The sequence below is a fragment of the Buteo buteo genome, chromosome 12, assembly GCF_964188355.1.
Source record: "Buteo buteo chromosome 12, bButBut1.hap1.1, whole genome shotgun sequence".
NCBI classification, from domain to species: Eukaryota; Metazoa; Chordata; class Aves; order Accipitriformes; family Accipitridae; genus Buteo; species Buteo buteo.
This window is the reverse complement of record NC_134182.1, coordinates 35,112,945-35,131,497: the sequence shown is the minus strand read 5'-3', so window position 1 is coordinate 35,131,497 and position 18,553 is coordinate 35,112,945. Positions and strand designations below refer to the sequence as shown.

The 18,553-nt window shown below is 36.2% G+C and overlaps 1 protein-coding gene across 2 annotated transcripts in view; it reads left to right on the top strand.

Annotated features, from left to right (window-relative positions):
- Positions 1-14,810, top strand: part of TTC13 (tetratricopeptide repeat domain 13) — a 42,729-nt gene extending 27,919 nt beyond the window's left edge. The window contains exons 16-23 of one of the 2 annotated variants that reach the window (XM_075043314.1): positions 2,142-2,225; positions 3,691-3,775; positions 6,110-6,216; positions 7,628-7,763; positions 8,486-8,565; positions 9,721-9,799; positions 11,811-11,890; positions 14,660-14,810. In XM_075043314.1, the coding sequence (XP_074899415.1) occupies positions 2,142-2,225; positions 3,691-3,775; positions 6,110-6,216; positions 7,628-7,763; positions 8,486-8,565; positions 9,721-9,799; positions 11,811-11,890; positions 14,660-14,783 (775 nt within the window). In that variant the 3' untranslated portion in view covers positions 14,784-14,810. Of the gene's footprint in view, positions 1-2,141; positions 2,226-3,690; positions 3,776-6,106; positions 6,217-7,627; positions 7,764-8,485; positions 8,566-9,720; positions 9,800-11,810; positions 11,891-14,659 lie in introns of both variants that reach the window. The other variant, XM_075043313.1, reaches the window with a different exon arrangement.
- The last annotated feature ends 3,743 nt before the right edge of the window (positions 14,811-18,553 follow it).

Sequence of the window (18,553 nt, the reverse complement as noted above, 5' to 3'; positions counted from 1 at the left end):
TAATTGAGATCAATTGATGGTTTTTTGACTTTTTCAGGAAGACATACATTGCTTTATATTTGATTTATGATTTGAAAGTTATTGTCATAACTGTATGACAAGGCTGAATTCTTCCAATAGCATGGCTACCTGAAAACCAAGTGTAAAAGTAGATTTAGGCTGACAAATGGCAGCCTTCATGGTTATTAAATATACAAAGATACAAGCTGTTCAGTCAAATAAGAAGTGTAACAATAGCAGTTGGGTGTTCTTTTAGTATTCATAACAGATCTAGTCATGATGAGCTCAAGATATCTCTAGATTTTGTTTGGTCTAAATTGTACACCAGTAATTTCTGTGTGCAAAAATACTTGTATTAGATATCTGTTAACATAACCTTTTTCTTTACTTAGAATTCTTTGCATTTAAAGTCCATTATTTTTCAGTGATTCCTGCCAAATGAGTCTTGGCATAGAGGCACTAGCATTCAGTGACTGCTGAATTAAAGATTGATTTCCAGAGTGGCAAAATGTTTGGAGAGTGTCAGAAAACAAAAACTTTTTGTTTTAAATCAATTTGGGGACCTTTTGTTAAAGGTGTGTAAGAAACATCTTGCCCTTCACAATGTTTGATAGGCTTCCAGATCTTAGCATTCTCCAGATGAAAGTATATTGGCTGTCACTACTACTTCATGGGTCTATAGACAAGTGTGACTTCAGCTTTTCTCCTTTCTGCCTTAAATGATCAAAGCTACCAAGTTTCATTTAAAGTAGAGAAAATGTTTTTGAAAGCTTAAGTTATTTTCATAGGCAAAACAATGATTTGGGATCAGCTAAACATTAATTATATACTCAATATTCTTATAAAAACAAATGAAGGCACTGTCTGGAACACTACTAGTTTTGAATTCTTGGTGTGTTTATTAAACAAGGTGAAAGAGTGGGAATAAACACAAAGCACTTCTGACCACCCACCAAAAGTCTTTTCTTGGTACTACTGCTTCTAGATTGCCTTACGGAATGATAGGTCTGGTTTGGATGTATTTTCCAAGATACCACTAAGGGAAAATCCAGTTCCTTATACTGACATGCTTCTGCCTGTTGTACAGATATTTTTTTTAATACAGATGGAAAATGATGGGACGTACAACAAGGGCAAATTATGTATGTAGATTGTCTTCATCCTTCTGCTTTCCCTACCTCCCTTTCCTATGTGCAGATATGTATATGTGTTCTAATTCAGTTTTTAAAGACTGATTCTGCCATTATTCTGAGACTAGGCCTACTAAAGTGTGAGACCATTGAATGAGACATTAGACAGGGACTTAAGCTGCCAAAAATCATTTAGAGTGGGGAAAAAAAGTTAGGTGTACACACCTTCCTGTGATTGACAGTGGTTTTGCTTCCACAGAGAGCGATAACGTTTGCTTTATAAAATCTTGTTTTGTAGACTGGGAGAAGAGGAAGGACTCCTACAAATGCAATAATGGTATGTAATTTTTCTTCTCAGAGTGGTTATAATCCTAGCAGATTTCTACCAAGTTTTTAATGTACATTTTTTCCTTAGTAGTCCAAGGGGAAAAAACAACACCTTTTTGATGTTTTTGTTTAACAGTTACTACTTGTAACTGTTAGGAGTCAAAGCAAAATTACTTCAATATAGAGGGGCATAGGTGAATAAAGAAAAATGTATATGGACTGTCGGAGCAGATCAGCATATACATTGGCAACTATGTAAACTGGAGAGTGTTGGTTCTCAAAGTAAATCAATGTGCAGATTGAACTCTCCTAGTTCTGCAATATCTATGAGTGTAAATAACTGTCTAAGAGAGATTATATCCTTGTACAAATTGATAATTATCATATAGATAAGATTTACTGGACATGGGCACGCTGAAAATGGGGAAATCGCATGAAATGCAGTTTTATCAAAGAACACCACCACTAATGATGTGTGAGCTTTTGCAAGTTCACTATGGAATCTATATTCAAAATGGGGGATGGGCAAATGACCTTTACAGACAAACCTCTAGTTCATCCTTTAATTTACAAAGCATTTGTGGATAAAATTCTGTCAAATATTAATGAGTAATATTTGTGTCTTAGCCCTGAAATGTTGGATTGAAAAACAAGACTTTAAAAACCCTTTTCTTTTCTTTGTAGGGGACAGGTCATTAACATGCGGTACCTGGAATATTTTGAGAAAATTCTTCATTTTATCAAAGACAGGATCCTTGTTTATCATGGGTAAACTACTGATATGTTTTTTTTCCCCTGCCTTACTCCCCTGGTAATACTGATTTGAAATCTACATAATATTCATTTGAGAAAGTCTGAGGGATATTTTCTTAATTTCAGTAAGTTCTAGTTTTCTTGGTATCTACAATTGTCTTATTTTCTATTGGAAATGCAAAATCCTATTCATTGCCATGTAAAGAAACTTAAACTAATAGGAAGAAACATTGTGAGTTACAGATTACAGTATACCTAGAAAGTAATAACAGTGTTGAATTTGTACCCACAGTTTTGGCATGAGTGCATCTCAATTCTTTCTAAAAATATGATTTAGTAAAGATGTTGGGTTTCTTCCTGGTAGAATAGTGTACAGTTTCTCTGAATATTGAGATTAATTTATGAAATAGTAGAAGTGAGAAAAAAAGAGAAAAGAAGATATGGAAGGTAATTTTAATTGAAACTGGTGTTTGAGAAGTAGTTGTAAAGGAGCAGAGAATCTTTACTACCTGTTACATAGATAGGTTGGTAGACTTTGTCCTGGAACAGAAGACAGTTGTAGAATCTTGAATGAAAGAATGTGACTAAAAGTAATCTGAAAATTAATGTTGGCATCTATTTAAAACTTTGATCAGTTCTTTGAGTAAAATGTCTTCCCCACCTGTGGCTCATTTGTAGCAACAGTGTTCTGGTAACGTTAAAAATTAAGAAACTCTTTTAGCTTTAAACACTCTAATTTTTTGTTGGCCTGGTAACATTTATTAAATATGGAGTTCTGTTTTTCAATCTCATTATGCTACTTAAATATCAAAAAATGAAAGTGCAGAAAATATGACAGTTGAAAACATTTAAGTTTTAGAAAATTTATGATAGTTGCTGAAGATACGCAAGTTCTGTAGTAACTGGGAAGTCTGGCTCTACTGGGAGCAAGTTTTAGAGTGAGCCAGCAGCATTTGAACTTACACCAGAACAATTTGTGCTGTGATTTTTAAAATAATTCTGTTCTTAAAATCTGGGTGTACAGTAATTAATAAATACTAAAGCAGTAGTTCAATAGGTTTCTTCAAGGTCCAGCTGTGACTGCATCTGTAGTATTTACATACTTTTGAGGCTACGCAGATGCATATATTTTGAGAAGAGTATTTCTACCATTAACTCTGTTCTTCCATCTTTCCTCATCAACAACCCCCTGCCCACGCGCACTCATGCAAACACTGTTCAGTGCTTTAGAGTGGCCAACAGCAAAGTTTGAAGTTGAGGTTTGAAACTGAAAAAAATAAGCTGAGCTGATGTAGGAGGAAATTGCTTTTTGAAGAATAGGAGAGCATATATGAAGGAACTGATTTTCAGCAAAGAAATAATTAAATAACTTTCAATAACTTATTCCACTATGGCTAATTAGGTTAAAGCTAGATGGATTTCCAGAAATGCTACATGTGTTCAACCACTGCGATTCCATATTTAATTTTTCTTTTTCCAGTGCTAATAATCCAAAAGGACTATTAGAGGTTCGAGAAGCTTTGGAAAAGGTACATAAAGTAGAAGATCTTCTTCCCATAATGAAGGTAAATTAAATAAAAACTTCAAAAGATTATAAAAATAATAGAATGTGTTCTGGGAGATATCCAGTTCCTCAGAATATAACCATTATGTATAAGCTTAAAATGAATAACCTGAGTTAGTGTTTCCAGTTATTTCAAACCTGCATATGTAGGGTATGACCTTCCCTTTGATATATGCAGATGTGTGATGTGTATTTGAAAGGCTTGGCCTAACTGTGAATTGGTAAAGAAATGATGGGAAGACAAAATGTTTGCAATTCTTCGAAGCCAGCTTTATCAACCAGGAGGGTCTGTGGTCAGATCCACCATAATGGGCTCACAGTATGCCTGTACAGTATGAAGGAAAAAAATCGAAGATGTGAGTCTGAAAGATGGGGAACATGGAAGCTCTTTTTACCTTAGGTGCATTGGTGCAGGTCAGTACCTGGTGGGGCTGGCAGGGGGAATAGTTGCCTTTAGTGACTGATAGCTAATCTGAAAGGAAATCTTGGTTTACATTCTTGTGTATTGGAAGACTGTCAGAAAAGGAGTGGGGAAACCTGCAGGTTTTCTTCTTGCTGGTGGTGGTCTTCATAGAAGGGCTTTGGATATATGATGTGCAAAATTATTTATACTCTTAACTCTTATCTCCACTTGAGTAATAAGGCTTGAGCTGGGTTTAAGTAAAAGGTCTTCCCTCTCTCCCCCCACTCCCCCAAATTAATCTAGGATGAGCAGTGTGCAAGTATTTGAGTTTGGGGAAACGCTGTTACAAAGTATTTCATTTTAAAGGATTGGACAGGATTTTATTTAGAATAGAATAAAATTCGGGAAGAAACAGTCATTCTTAAGTAGAGACAAACTCATCGCTTTCTTATCAGGTGTGTCCATACTGCAGATTCATATCTAAGCAAAGTTGACAGATTGCCATAGAACAGAGCTCTCTGAAGAGACATTGCTGCTACTGCTGGTAGACTGTCTGGGTTTGGATTTGTTCATGGTAGTAGTGCTCACTCACTTGTGCTCTACAGATATCTTTACAGAAGCTACATGGCTCAAGCACTAAATTTTTATATGGCTTTTTTTAGTATGTATTACTAATATAAGTGTCTTCAAAGAACATACCATAGTTTTGGCGGTCCTTTTTATATTACTGGCTTGTTCTTGGCCTTGAAAGATGAAGCCAAGTAGATACTAAGTGAACCTAAACAAAAACTTCTGATGAAGTGCTAGTAGATGTTGGGGTGGATAGACAATTAAATGTTCCCTACTGACACACAAATGTGCAAATAGGGCCCTGTAGAGCACCTAATATGGCTGCTATTCAATTGTAAGCCAGAAAAAATGCTATTAGTGGAGTTAAAAATATAGGTTACTCCAAGGGGATGATTAAAATACATAAACATAGTGGACTATACATGACTTATTTCAAAATAAATGTCTCAACTGGCAGCAAATACTCTTTCTGGTTTTCATAACCTGTACATTTTGGTCTGGCTTGAATCTCCTGTATCCCATTCCAAATTGTATCGAAGTGGAATGCTGTCTGTCATGAGAGGCTTTTAGAGTTGTTTCTTTAAAATAAATGCAGATGCTCTTTAAACAAAACATCCTGGATCACAAGTTCTATCTTAAAATAAATAATTGCTTGAGTAATTCATTCAGCACTATTGCATAATAGTCATTAATAGTGCCTGTATAAAATGAATGTCTGCTAATATTGATGTAGTTCAGTTATTTGGGTAGCTAGGAATGTTGTATGTCAAATGCTGGGCTTTTGCCTTTACTTAAATACAGTTTTGTCTGGTTTATACAACTCTTTGGCTACAGTATTACACTTAGATAATGCAGCTTTGTAAAATCCTTAAACTTTGATATTTTTCCTTCTGATGAGGATAAACATTAATTGAAACTGTATCACGGTTAAGAAATTGTTGCTGTGAGTTGTATTCTGGAATCCACACTTGGACTAATGCAGCTACTTCTTAGTGTAAACATAAAACAGGCTCTCAAATTCCTGCTTTTGCATTTACATAGTAAGACCAAAAGGTTACTATCAACATGCAATTTGGGGACAAATCTGTACAACTCAGACTGCTTTGTACAGTTGCTTTTCATAAACATTGCTGCTTTATATTTGCTATATGTAAAGCTGAATGTCAGTGTGCCTCATTCAATATTTCTGATTGCCATTCAATACGAAATAAAGGATAAAGGAAATAGTGTAGTTGTCCTGTTCCCTCAGTTTGTCCGTTTTAGTTTCTGGTCCATGTATTTTAGGTGTTTCAAAACAATAGCTAGGCAGTCTGTCTCTGTTCGTTCTGATGTTACTCTTTTTTTTTTTTCTTTTGAAAGCAGTTTAACAGTAAAACAAGAGATGGGTTTACTGTGAACACAAAAGTCCCCAGCCTCAAGGATCAAGGGAAAGAATATGATGGATTCACAATTACCATAACAGGAGATAAGTACGTTTGCTATTTTTAGGGGTTCAGGTACATTAAGTAATGCTGAAGTATTAGCAACTAATCTTCTCAAATGCCATTTCTACTTGCATAAAGTAGGTTTTGTTTTTCACTAGTGACATTTTTGTGAATAACTAAAAATTCTTTCATTTGAGGAATTCTGCTTCCTGTTGTGTTCCCTAACAAAGAGGGAATAGGGATAACACTGATGGAGTAGGCCCAGTTGAGATGATTCTCTAACATGTAGCACGAAAGTGAAGAGAGACCTTGTTGTTCATCTTAGATTATAAAATGCCTAAAGGGGAAAAAATCTCAAATATCTTGGACTTTATCCATATCAAAATACATTTCTTGTTGTGAGACCTAGTGTGTTGTGGTGACTGAAAAGTCCTGAATGGAATGGAAATGTCTATGATCAAAGAATGGAAGAGACTTTCTTCTATTTGGATTGTTGGCCTTTTTTTATGTTTATTTTTGAGATGTTTGCAGACCTTCTTATCTGCAAATGTCAATTTAGCTAGTACCTGAATGTATGAGGATACAATCAGGAGGCTTTGGGCCACTCTTTGGGTGAAATAGTAAATTTCTCACTTTATGGATACTGGCTGCTTGTCTTCCTGAAGAATGAGCATTAATCTGAAGCTCAGAAGCTCAGTCCTACTACTAACTAAGAACTTTGGCTTATTTAAAATTTAAAATTCTATGCATTGGAATTTTTCCCAAAACTTGTGTGCTTCCAATGAGTGGCATGGAAGCCAAAATTCTCCTCTAAAATGTTAATATATCTCTTGGTTTTTAATTTTACATTCTAAACCATATGCCTATATGCAGTGAATTGGCATTAAATATATGGCCTCACTGTTGGGGGTAAAATATTTTGGTTTCAGTAGAATGGTCTAACTGTTCTGCACAAACTGTTCTGTATCAGTCAGTCTGTTTTGATCCATAGTTTGTAACTGCTTTTATACCAAAACAATTCCATTTTGGTAGTGTAAAAGTTAACAAAACTACACTTTACATTCTATACAAAAATCTCAAGCCCATGAAGATATTGTAAAATTTCATATTTCTTATTTTCTACCTACACTTTAAGTGAAACAAGAATGTTTGTCAGGTATTCCTCAGTGGAAATACTTAATCTGTGATCAGACAGCAATCTTTATGTATTCTGTCAGACAAACTTACAATGTGACAAAAAGTTTTTAATTCAGTGTTGTGTGGTTTGTTTTGGTTTTTTTTAAACTAAAAGGGGGGCAATGCGTGTAATCTCCTGCTTAAGGAAAAATTATAGGAGAAAGGTTGTGATGTGGTATTTAACTGTAGTATATTTGTAACTTGCCCTGGATATTAGATTATTCATCAAGTTCCGTTCAAAAAATTTCTTACTTCCTTTTTTGTTTCATCTACTCGATAGAGTGGGGAACATATTATTTTCGGTAGAAACTCAGACAACAGAAGAGAGAACACAGCTGTATCATGCGGAAATAGATGCGCTATATAAGGATCTAACAGCTAAAGGAAAAATTCTAATTCTGTCTGCAGATCTGGGGGTAAGGCAGGTTTAATGGAAATTATTAATTCCTTGATAAAATTCTATTATGTCTTTATACATTCTGTTTAACAGCCACTGTTCTAATAATTTTTGACGGAGATTTTAAGTAATAAAATTGACTACTTGCTTAAACCCAATTATGAAAAATACCATAAGAAGTTGCCATAATTCTATCTGTTACTTTAAAATTTGCTATGCTTTGCTGCAGTAACAGAGAGAGTCCAGACAAGTTCTCAGTATCACATTGTGTTCCTCCCCCACCTCCCCTTATTTTCTTTATTTTTCTCATGGGTCTGTGTTCACTGTTTCATCATCCTTATAAGCACTACTCAGGATTTGGCTCATGATAGCTACATATAAGATGACAAGTAACACAAATTCATGAGAAGCACTAGAATTTTGTTTGTGTTGATTTGTGTTGCAGTGAGAATCTGACTACACTTGAGCTTGTGACATTTGAGTTTGTGCTTTCCATTTTTCATCCTTTAACACAGCGTAGATGAACTGTTTCACCTGAATTTTAAAGATATAACAAAACAATTTTCTTAAACATCTCTTAATCAGACTTCAACTTCTTAGCTTGACGTTTTTCACATTTGAAATTGTTCTTTAAAAAAAAAAATCATAGTACTGTAAGACTTTCCAGTATGTGTTCCTTTATATGGTATTACCTCTCTATTAAATTACCTTTAATTGATTTTTTTTTTTCCTCTTGCTTAGGAAGTAGATGCTGTTTGCAACTTGATCCTGTCATTAGTTTATTACTTCTATAATTTAATGCCACTTTCAAGAGGATCTAGGTAAGTGATGGTCTTCATCATGTCTGTTGTCTTGGATACACACTGTAAAATGTCCATGTGTTGCAGTATCTTAATATATTTTCTAACATAAAAAAAGCTAAAAAGCTCTGGGTTGAGCTGTGTGTCCTGCACAGTCTCTTATTTTGTGCTGCCATGACGATGGATACTGACTTAGTACTGGTTTAAAAGCTAGTTTCTAATGCCGGTGGTAACTATTCATAGCTGCATGTATATTTAAAATGATGAGTAGTCTGTATTTATAGACTTCAGCTCACAGATTTAAAAGTGTCATTTTTAAATTGTAATGCTTGGGTTCCTAATCCATGTTATGTTACACCACTGTAATTTCACTCAAAAAGCTTTACCAAAATGTGTATTTAAGATGAAATATACTTTGAGATAACTTAATAAAATACACTAAAATATTGTTTTAGTAATTTATTGCAACTGTTAGCATCATCACATGAAACCCTAGAATAAAGTCCCACATCGCAGATCCCTTCAGCTGAAATTCTAGATTAATTCAAACTTGGCTACATCTAAGACTATTATGAATCTCTGTTCCACAAAGCACTTAAGATCTTTAAGCTTATTATTAAACACAGTTTAGAAGAAAATAAAATTTAAAAAATCCTGAGACATCATTTTTATAATCAGACTTTATCTTTATCTTACAGAATGTAAAAATTGACAGAAATTCTGAGTTTCCCAATTTAAAAAAAAAAAAAAAGTTTAAAAAACCTAAAGTGACTGAACAGCTTTACAGTGCCTCTAGCTCTGTTGCAGTAGAGTTCATAAACTCTTCTGGGCTACAGCTAAGCTTCTTGGGAACAGGCGTTTGCTTTGTTTTCAGCACTGTGGAGTCTTAAGAACTCATGTCTGAAATTATGATTCTGACTACTGTAGAAACACTGCTCTTCAGTAGTTAAATTCCATAGGATCATAACTTCATTCCAGTGGTGTTGGAAAGTAACAGTGATTTCACTTTTTAAGTGTTTCATGGGTATTTTTACTTCTAAAATAAAGTAACTAGCACAGTAATTTTTACTAGCCTTCTATGAAAGAGTACTATATTCTATTTGTTTTGTAGTCTAAAAAGAGCATTATGGAAAGACTTACTGTACTTTCTTGGTCTTGATTTTTTTTTTTTTTAAGTGTGATAGCTTATTCAGTGATCATGGGAGCACTAATGGCAAGTGGAAAAGAAGTATCAGGAAAAATCCCTAAAGGAAAGGCAAGTATCAAAATACACTGGTTCAGCCTTAACAGAGGAAGTCATAGTTGTAAATGTGAGGAAGGAGCTGTAAGAATGAACAGAAGTTGCACGCTTCTTTACTGGTGCTGAGTTAGCTGCATACTATGGTGTTTTGCAGCCTGAGAGAGTTTTGAAAATGTCATTGCTGTTCTGTCAGCAGGTGAGATTTAGAGATAGTATGTGCAATTCTGGTTAGTCAAATTGTAGCAGTTTGTGTCCCACAGTAATTACAAATAGGTAACTGAAGCATTTCTAGTGTTCTGAGCTGCTCTTTCCAGCTTGCTTTGAGAAGGGTTCTGAGAATACTTGGGCAGAATTAGTGACTCATCTGGCACACAACAAAAATTTTCTGCCTTTGCTCTCAATGTATTCCAGAGCATTTAGGGCTTGGTAAGTAGAAATGTATTAGCAACTTCTCTTGATTTCTCCTTCCCTTCTATATTCTGCTTAATTTAAAATAAGTCCTAGTTTTTAAGTGACTACATTTGAATATTATACCACCTTGCTCAGTAAAGGGTTTCCCTTTCTTTATTCAACTATCGGTCTGTTAGCTGTGTTACCTTTTCAGCATGAAAGGAGTGAGAGCACTTCTGTCTCTTTAATGTGTTGTCAAGAGAATCAGTGAAATTCCAGCGAGAATCAAAGTTGTTGAAGAAAGTATCCTGCGTGGATAACTGAAGAAAGAGCGACTTTCCCTTTTGTTCTAGAAAGCCCTGAAAACAATGAAGTTTGTCCTTTCAGTCCAATGAACTCCTAGTAGCTTTTAAGAGCAAACTGCACTTGCTTAGTAGCAAGAAAGCTTCCTTTTCAGTACGCCACTAAGCTGATATCTGCACCGTTCTGTGGGAGTTCAAGCTAAGGTAAAAGGCTTATGTGGGTTTTCTTATGCATCTTCTTAGGACTTAATAGGGTAGTGCATTTTACTGACTGATTTAATGCAGGCAAGCAGAGTTGCAGGATTACTAAAAAGCAGGATTTCTGACTTACAGGAAGTTTTTGGGACATTTTTACATTTGAGGTTTTTTCCTGAAACAGAGTGCCTGAATTGGAACAAAGCCATTTTTTAGAAAAGTTTTCACCAGCTGGAAGAAATTGTTTTCCCCAGTTGAATGAAATGGGGAAATTTTTTTTATTTTTTTTTAATTTTTTTTTTTATTTGCCAGATTCCTTAGAAGGGTATTTCTGGTCCCAGGCTTATGACAGCATGCCTTATCAGACCACTCTGAAGACAAAGATACCCAGTAGTCGAGAGTCCTGTTATTGCCTGACAGGTCAGTCAGTAGCCACAGCCAGTGTAACTTCCAGTATTGGTTGTGGTGGGGTGTGGAAACCCACAGAGAGTTTTAGTGCCTAGCATGCGTGCTGACTTCCAAACTGGTGATGAGGAACAAAGTAGTCTGGGCACAGACTAGTTAGTAAGCTTACTGCTGTCTTACCAAGAATAGAGGTAGCATGCTCTCAGAACCCTTCCTTGAATTCAGCCAAAGTTCACCGAACCACAAATGTGTCACCTTAAATGTTTCAGTACTAGTGAACCAATATTTTTGAGTGAACATTGTTTTGCTGAAAACTTATTTTCAGCTGTAGATACGAAGTTGCACAGAGTTCTTGGCTATATGTAATCAAACTTGTCTGAAAACCCACCGTGGAAAGAAGTAATACAGAATGCCTGGAAAGTCCAATATAAATCTACCAATCATGTGATACAATACTTTGCAGAATACAGTATGTAGAAATGAGAGATATCCCCATTTTATTGGGACATTGTAATAAAGGGCTGCAGACAGTCAATATTTTCTGGCACTGACTCATTAGTACAAACATCTTGTTAAGAGATTAAAAAAAACTGGATTTTTGTCACAGAAGGAAGGATATGTTTTTAAAGTTGAATTTATATGTTAAGAATATTTGAGGATTAAGTTCTTGAAATTAGAGAACTTAAAACTTCTCTAATTTCTTAAGATCTTGTTTTATTTTATTGCATTTTCAGCTGGTTGATTTTGAAGCAATGACAGCACCAGGGTCTGAAGCTTTTAGCAAAATAGCAAGGAGCTGGATGAATCTGAAAAGGTAAATCTTTTTCTTCAGATGGAGGGGTGGGGAAATAAAATACAAAAGACTTAATATGTAAAATTTAAACCTATACTAAAAAATGTTACTTAGAAATTATGAGCTTAGTAAATGATTCAGTGTATTTTTTAACACTGTTTAGGAATTGATAAGACAAGATTTGAATTTACACACACAGTAGTTTATTTCTAGTCTAACAGAGTAGTTAGCAGTCTAGACATTCAGTTATGTGAGTGTTATCCTCTGAGAAAATTATTTAGGTTAATATTTTCTTCATTTTGTCCAGAGGTCAAATTTGCCTTTTTATTATTGTTTTTTTTATCATTAGTAAATCTGGTGATTTAATTTGGTTTTTTTTTTCCCCCATTCTTATGGATCTCTTCAAACTGTATATCAAAAGTCATTTGCTTATCCTTTAGTGCTATTTTAATTTGGAGAGTAAGTATTTTCAAAGTAAATGGAAGTTTTGAGCATACAGAATTATGTTACTTAGTATAGCTGCAAGACTTTTGTATAATGCTTTAAAATTTTTATTTTCATATGAATTGATTTTTGAATACTGAACACATTAATTCCTTGTCAGTATTATGAACCTGGTGTGTTTGATTTGTCCCTTAGTGGTTATTCCCCATACAAAATCTGAAAATCAGGCCAGAGACAAAACCAGTTTTAGTATCCTTCACGTCAGGGTCAAGACACTTAAAGGGTGCTGAGAGAACTGGCCAATGATCTTACAAGGCCATCTATAATCTCTGAAAGGTTGTGCACATCAGGGGACATTCTTGGTGACTTCAGGAAAGGAAATCTTGAATCTGTCTTCAAGAAGGCCAGAAACGACAACCCAGGGAAATTATAGGCTGGTTGGCCTCACTCTAGACCCTGGGAAAGTCATGAAGTTGGGTCCTCTAGGAAAGCATTTCAGGGTATATGAAGGAGAAGGTGGCTGGGGACAGTCAACATGGGTTTACTAAACATTGTGTGACCCAATAGGATTGCTTTCTGTGATAAAACGACTACATTTGGGGATGAGAAGAGAGCAATTGATGTTGTTTATTTTTACTTCAGCAAGGACTCCCACAATACTCTCATACCAAGATAGCACATTATGGTCTGGACAAATGGACAGCTAGATTGGTAAAAAGCTGTTTGGAGAATCAGATTTAGGGGGGTACTCAGCACCTCAGACCATACCTAGAATACTGCATCCAGTTTGGGGGCAGCTGCAGTAAAGACTATGATAAACCGGAGCAAATCCAGTAGAGAGCCACTGAGATGGTCAGGGGGCTGGAGCACATGCCTTAACAGGAGTGAGAGGGGCTTGTTCAGCCTGGAGAAGAGAAGGCCCTGACCTAACAGCAGCTTTGCAGTACCTGTAAGTGTTGAGAAAATGGAGCCAGGCAGTGCTTGGTGGCAGGACAAAAGGCAACGTGCATGAGTTGAAATGAGGTTCAGACTGAGCATAATCTTTTCACCCTGAGGGTAGTCAAGCAGCGGAGCAGGGTGCCCAGAGAGGCTGTGCAGTCTGCATCCCTGGAGATGTTCAAGACCTGACAGGATAAAGCCCTGACACCCAGGTCTGACTTCGCAGTTGACCTTGCTTTGAGCAGGATGTTAGATTACAGACCTCCCGAGGTCTGGTCTAACCTGAGTTATTCTGAGAGCCTGAGGAACTTTGCAGCTGCTGTTAGCGCCGAATATCTCACTGATTAGTGTTGTTTAACTTAATTACCAGTGGTTCTCAGCCTGGTGAATTTCACTAAACTATAAAATCTCTTCCTAAATGAAGAGGGCTATTAAGAAGACTCAAGGACATCTTTGTCAGACTCCGGCTATAAAATCTACTTGTAAATGCAGCCAAACTCGGCATTTATTAAGGAGTGACATTTTTAAACTACAGTGTAGCAAGTTGTGGTTTTTATTGCAAGTAGTCTGCATAAATATTGTGACCTGGTTGTCTTGGAAATACAAAATATTTATGGTTCCCACAATTTGTTACTGTAAATCTCCCAATTTATATACTCAACTTCTTTCCTAATCCTCTGTTCATGTCTTTTTTTTTTTTTTTTTCCCCCCCTCCCCCAAGACATATCTTTACCAAAGGGGAACTTCTGTCTTGGGAGCAAAGTCAGCTTAAGTCATTTCAACCCTACCTATGTGTTTCTGACCCTCTTAGTTGTACTGCTGAAATTTGTGTGAATCCATAGCAAACCAGATCAGGTAACTGATTTATGTTAAAAGTAACCTTGCCAAAACCAAAATTTATTTTTAACTGAGACCGTTTTGTAGCATAGTCCCACTGATAGTATTGCTGGCTCAAATGAGAGATGTATAATGGGTGAGGAATGAGCTAGAGTGGAGAAAATGCTAAAGTTGGCTTTGCCTGATGCTGGGAAAAATATCCATAGAACCACAGCCCAAAGGACTTGAAGTAATAATATGAAGGTAATTAACCTGAGCAGCTAATTTATCTGTGGTAGAAGAATAATAGTGGGTAAGGTAAGTAAGGCTTGAAGACTTAAAGCAATAAAATTTTGCTTTAACTTCTGCCATTTCTGAAGGCTCTTCTGTGCAGTCATTGTTTTTTGTTCTGTATAGTGAGTGAAGAGTCATGAGAAGCAAGAGCTGGCTGTGGGCAACAGATTCTTGACTTCAGGTCCCAAATTTGTTGGAGAAGGGGATGATGAGAAGTATAAGCTAATGTGTTAACTTCCAGGTAAATCATAAAACTCAGCAAAAGATAAATAATTTTCTTTTTTTCTCCTCTTCCAGTATTTCACCTTCTTACAAGAACCTACCATCAGTATCAGAGACTTTTCCAACCCTGAGAACGATGATTGAAGTACTAAATACAGACTCATCTCATTGTCTAAAAAAAACTATAGTTGTTGTATAATTTATACAAATAAAAGGCTAAGAAGTACTGCTTCATAAATTATTTTGAAGTGGAAATTATAGTCAAAATGGTTTGGTTTTATTTTAATAGAGAAAACTTACTTGACTAGTTATCACTAGAATAAAAGGAATCTTTCTGTGATGAATAATACTAAAAAGGAAAAAAGAAGTAGAACAGCTGATTTCTTGTATTGAGACGTACTCTAACAGGAAGTAGTTGTTCAAGGGCCAAACCAAAGAGCAATAAGAAACTTGATCACAGTTGTGATCTGAACATACTGCAGGTGAAAATTTATTTAAAAAAAAAAAAACAAGTGGTCTGTGTTGGAAATACCGCTATGCTACTTCCCATTTGTTAGTTTGTTTTGTGTGTGTGTTTTGTTTTTTTTTCCCAAAGCTTCTGTCTTCTGCATGGAAAACTTCGTGAACCATACATGTGTGAGTAATTGGTTAATGCACACGCATTTCATGTAATGCAATCCAGTGAAGGAACAGATGTCAGCTTAAAAGAATGGGTTTCAGGAAGACATCATTGGGAAACAAAACCAAACAAATTACATATTTGGAGTTAGGCTCTTGGTGAGTAAGTGTCAGAAACACAGCAACTGTACATCAGTCTCCCTTTCCAAGTACCCAATGGTGGTGGTTGGCAAAAGATATCAACGGATTGACAGTATATTGGGAGAGCTAGCTAGGGCTTCTTGGGTTGTTTTTGTTGGACGGGTCTGGCAGCATTCTGAAAAGGCAGGCTTCCAGTAATGCCGGGCTAATTCAGTTCAAACAACATGGACAGTACCATGAACCAATTTCTGATTGTAACAGTGATGATATTTCTGGTGAGTCCTAACTGAACTGTACTCATTTTAGCTTGAGCTTTGTGACTTTGGAGCTCTTTACCATGTGAAGTGATTTCAGAAACAGTGAGCAACGGTGGGAAGAATGTCTGGTTTCCTCAGTGGCTTTGATCAACTTTTTTTCTTGCCTGAATATTCAGCATTTCAGAAAGTGTACAAATTGTTCTGGTTTAGATACAGCTTTCAACTTGTTTAACATTGATGGTCTAAACCGTGATTCTGTTGCTGTCATCTTTTACACAAATACTCTATTCTTTACTTTGCTTGCTTCCAGTTTTCCAGAGGTTAGGGCTTTGTTGGGCAGGTGCAAATATCTGTCCTAACCATGTAATATGAGATGCTAAAGAGTAAGTTACTTACTAAGGAAGAGGGGAAAACATCCTGCGTATCCCAAGCATACCAATAGCAGTGTTGTGGTTACTTTTCTCTGGCTACAGCACAGGGCAATCTCAAGCCCCTCTTTAATGAAGAAAGAAATGCAGCAAAGCATCAAGAATGTTGATATAGGTGACCTACTTTAATAGTGGGACTGAAAACAGGGTGGATCTATTGAATGGAGGGTCTTTTCTTGATTATTTCACACAAGTATTTATCGGATTCAAAGTGGACTCTGTGAGTGTGTGTGCGAGTTCGGGGGGTGTGGGGGGAAGTGCCACAAGGTAAGCTAGAAGCTGCTGTGAATTCAAATTAAACCAGCAGTGCATATATACCCGTGGGAACTTTTTTCATGAACTCTTGTATTCTAAGATTGTATGTTGAAAATACAAGGGTAGGGAAAGAATGTGCTTTTCTTCCACTTACCGCCTTTTTACCATCTATTGCTGAAACAAATGCTGCTGTCTGTGTAGTAATTCTTCCTCCCTAAGAGCTGTTACAGTATTAACTTCTTGCAAGCTAACCTGTGGTACTGTTACCAGAGTCATAAGCACAGCGGAAGTAATGTTGCATGAAGGCAGGGGAAGGAATAGGAAGCAGATTTTTTTTTTTTATTAGATGTATTTAATCCTGATTCTGGTATGTCTGCAAGTAGGTCTAGAATCTATTTCAAAATTTGCATGGACTGTACTGGAGCTACAGTGATAACATGGTTAGATTTGATGAAAAAATCATGACCCAACTCCCAGCCAAGGGAATAATTATCTAATGTGCAATATCTTGAACTGTTAAAATCAACATTTATTTTCAAATATCAGAAAGCAAATGGTGTACCCATGTCTGGGCCCATTTTTCCTAAAGCCTATTTTTCTCTTCTGCTTGTTTGCAGGGGAAATAACTAAGTAAGTTCAGGTACATGTGTCCGATCAGGAGGATCCATAACAGATGAGTGTCCAAAATGGAAAAGGAAATCTAGAAAATTGGGGTAACACCTGTTTGGAATCAAAGTTGTTAGCCATTAGTGAGCACTAATGCACTTTGTAATGTTGCTAAGCTTTTGGGAGGATAGGTATCATTTTGAGTAAGTAAGTAAAACTCATCAGACAGAAAAAAAGAATAGAAGCAGAATTTCATACGCAGACCTAAGGTTCATTAACCAAACCATAATAAAGGCAAAATTCACCACCTGTCTGGCTGGTACTAATGAACATGCATTTTAAACTTTCTTGATCAGAATTTATGTAAAGGTCAAAAGTAGGTATTTCTTTCCAAGTAAGGATAAAGGAGGCTTGTGAGTTTTCATGGAAGGAATAGGGTTGCTGTCCAATTGTGACAAAGGTATTTTCCCACCATTCTCTTGCTTGAGTACCTTCCCTTACCCCACTAGAAATAAGCACTATTTGTTTCTATGGTGTCTTCTATGTAAAGGTCTAGAAGTTTCAGAAACCTCTATTAGATTCCATTATGGAGGAAAGGAATTGTTATTTTCTGCCTACCTAATGGAGAAACGGGTACAGTAGCCTGAAAGAGATGCCTAACTTTATGCCTTGATTGTATTCTAATAGTATGATCTTTCCTTTAAGCCTGTAAATTTTCTTATACCTTGTATTATTAATTGAGAAAGGGGAAATCTACGTTGGTACTGACTAGACAGTTCTTGGAACTATAAAATAAGAGGCTTCTTGTTTCAGGGATTAGACCAGAGGGAGTTAGGAAGGGGTGACAGGGAAGAAGAAAATTCTCTGGATGAAAAAGCCCAGGTACAGCTATCTGGGTTTTATTCTCATTTCTTTTACTCCTGTGACTGACTTCATACCCACCCCCCTGCTGACAGACAAAAAGATGATATTAATGGGAGATCAAGGGAGGGCAGGTGTAACATGTATTATACCTCTATGAGTGTGTGTGTGTATGTGTTTCAAAGGCTTGTTTCTCTGGGCGTGATACAGATGACTAAGAAAGCAAGTGAGCTTGTCAAATGCTCTCAAACAAGTTTAACAAACAAAACAGGATTATATAACTGGGCTGGTATGTGATGACTTAGAGTACTGTAATTACCTCCTAAGAACCAGATATGTGCAGAAATCTAATTATCATTTTCCATCCTCTTCTGTGTCATCTTAGACAGCTGGTCTAGCGATATCATTTGAACTCTTAAATGGAAACATTAATGCATTGCAGCCCCAACCATTTATCTATTAAGAATAATATTAAAGAAAGCAGAATGAGGAAAAAAAATAGGCTAAGCAATGAAACCCCATTAATCTGAACCTCAGTATTTGTGTGACTTCATAATATAATTTGAAGATAAAAAAATATTCCCATGCAACTGCCTAGAATAAAAGTCAAAGTAGATTTAGTCTCAAATAAATCTTCTGACATATTTATCTGTCTTTGGTAGGCTTGCTTTGGTTTTGTGAAAAGGAACTATGCTTCCCCCCTAGGAGAGTTTGGGGGTCTTTTGGGAGTTTGGCAAAGTGTTTGCTGAGGTACCACACACAAAGTTAGGACTTTATACAGGAAAAGAGCGTGTGTGTACAGT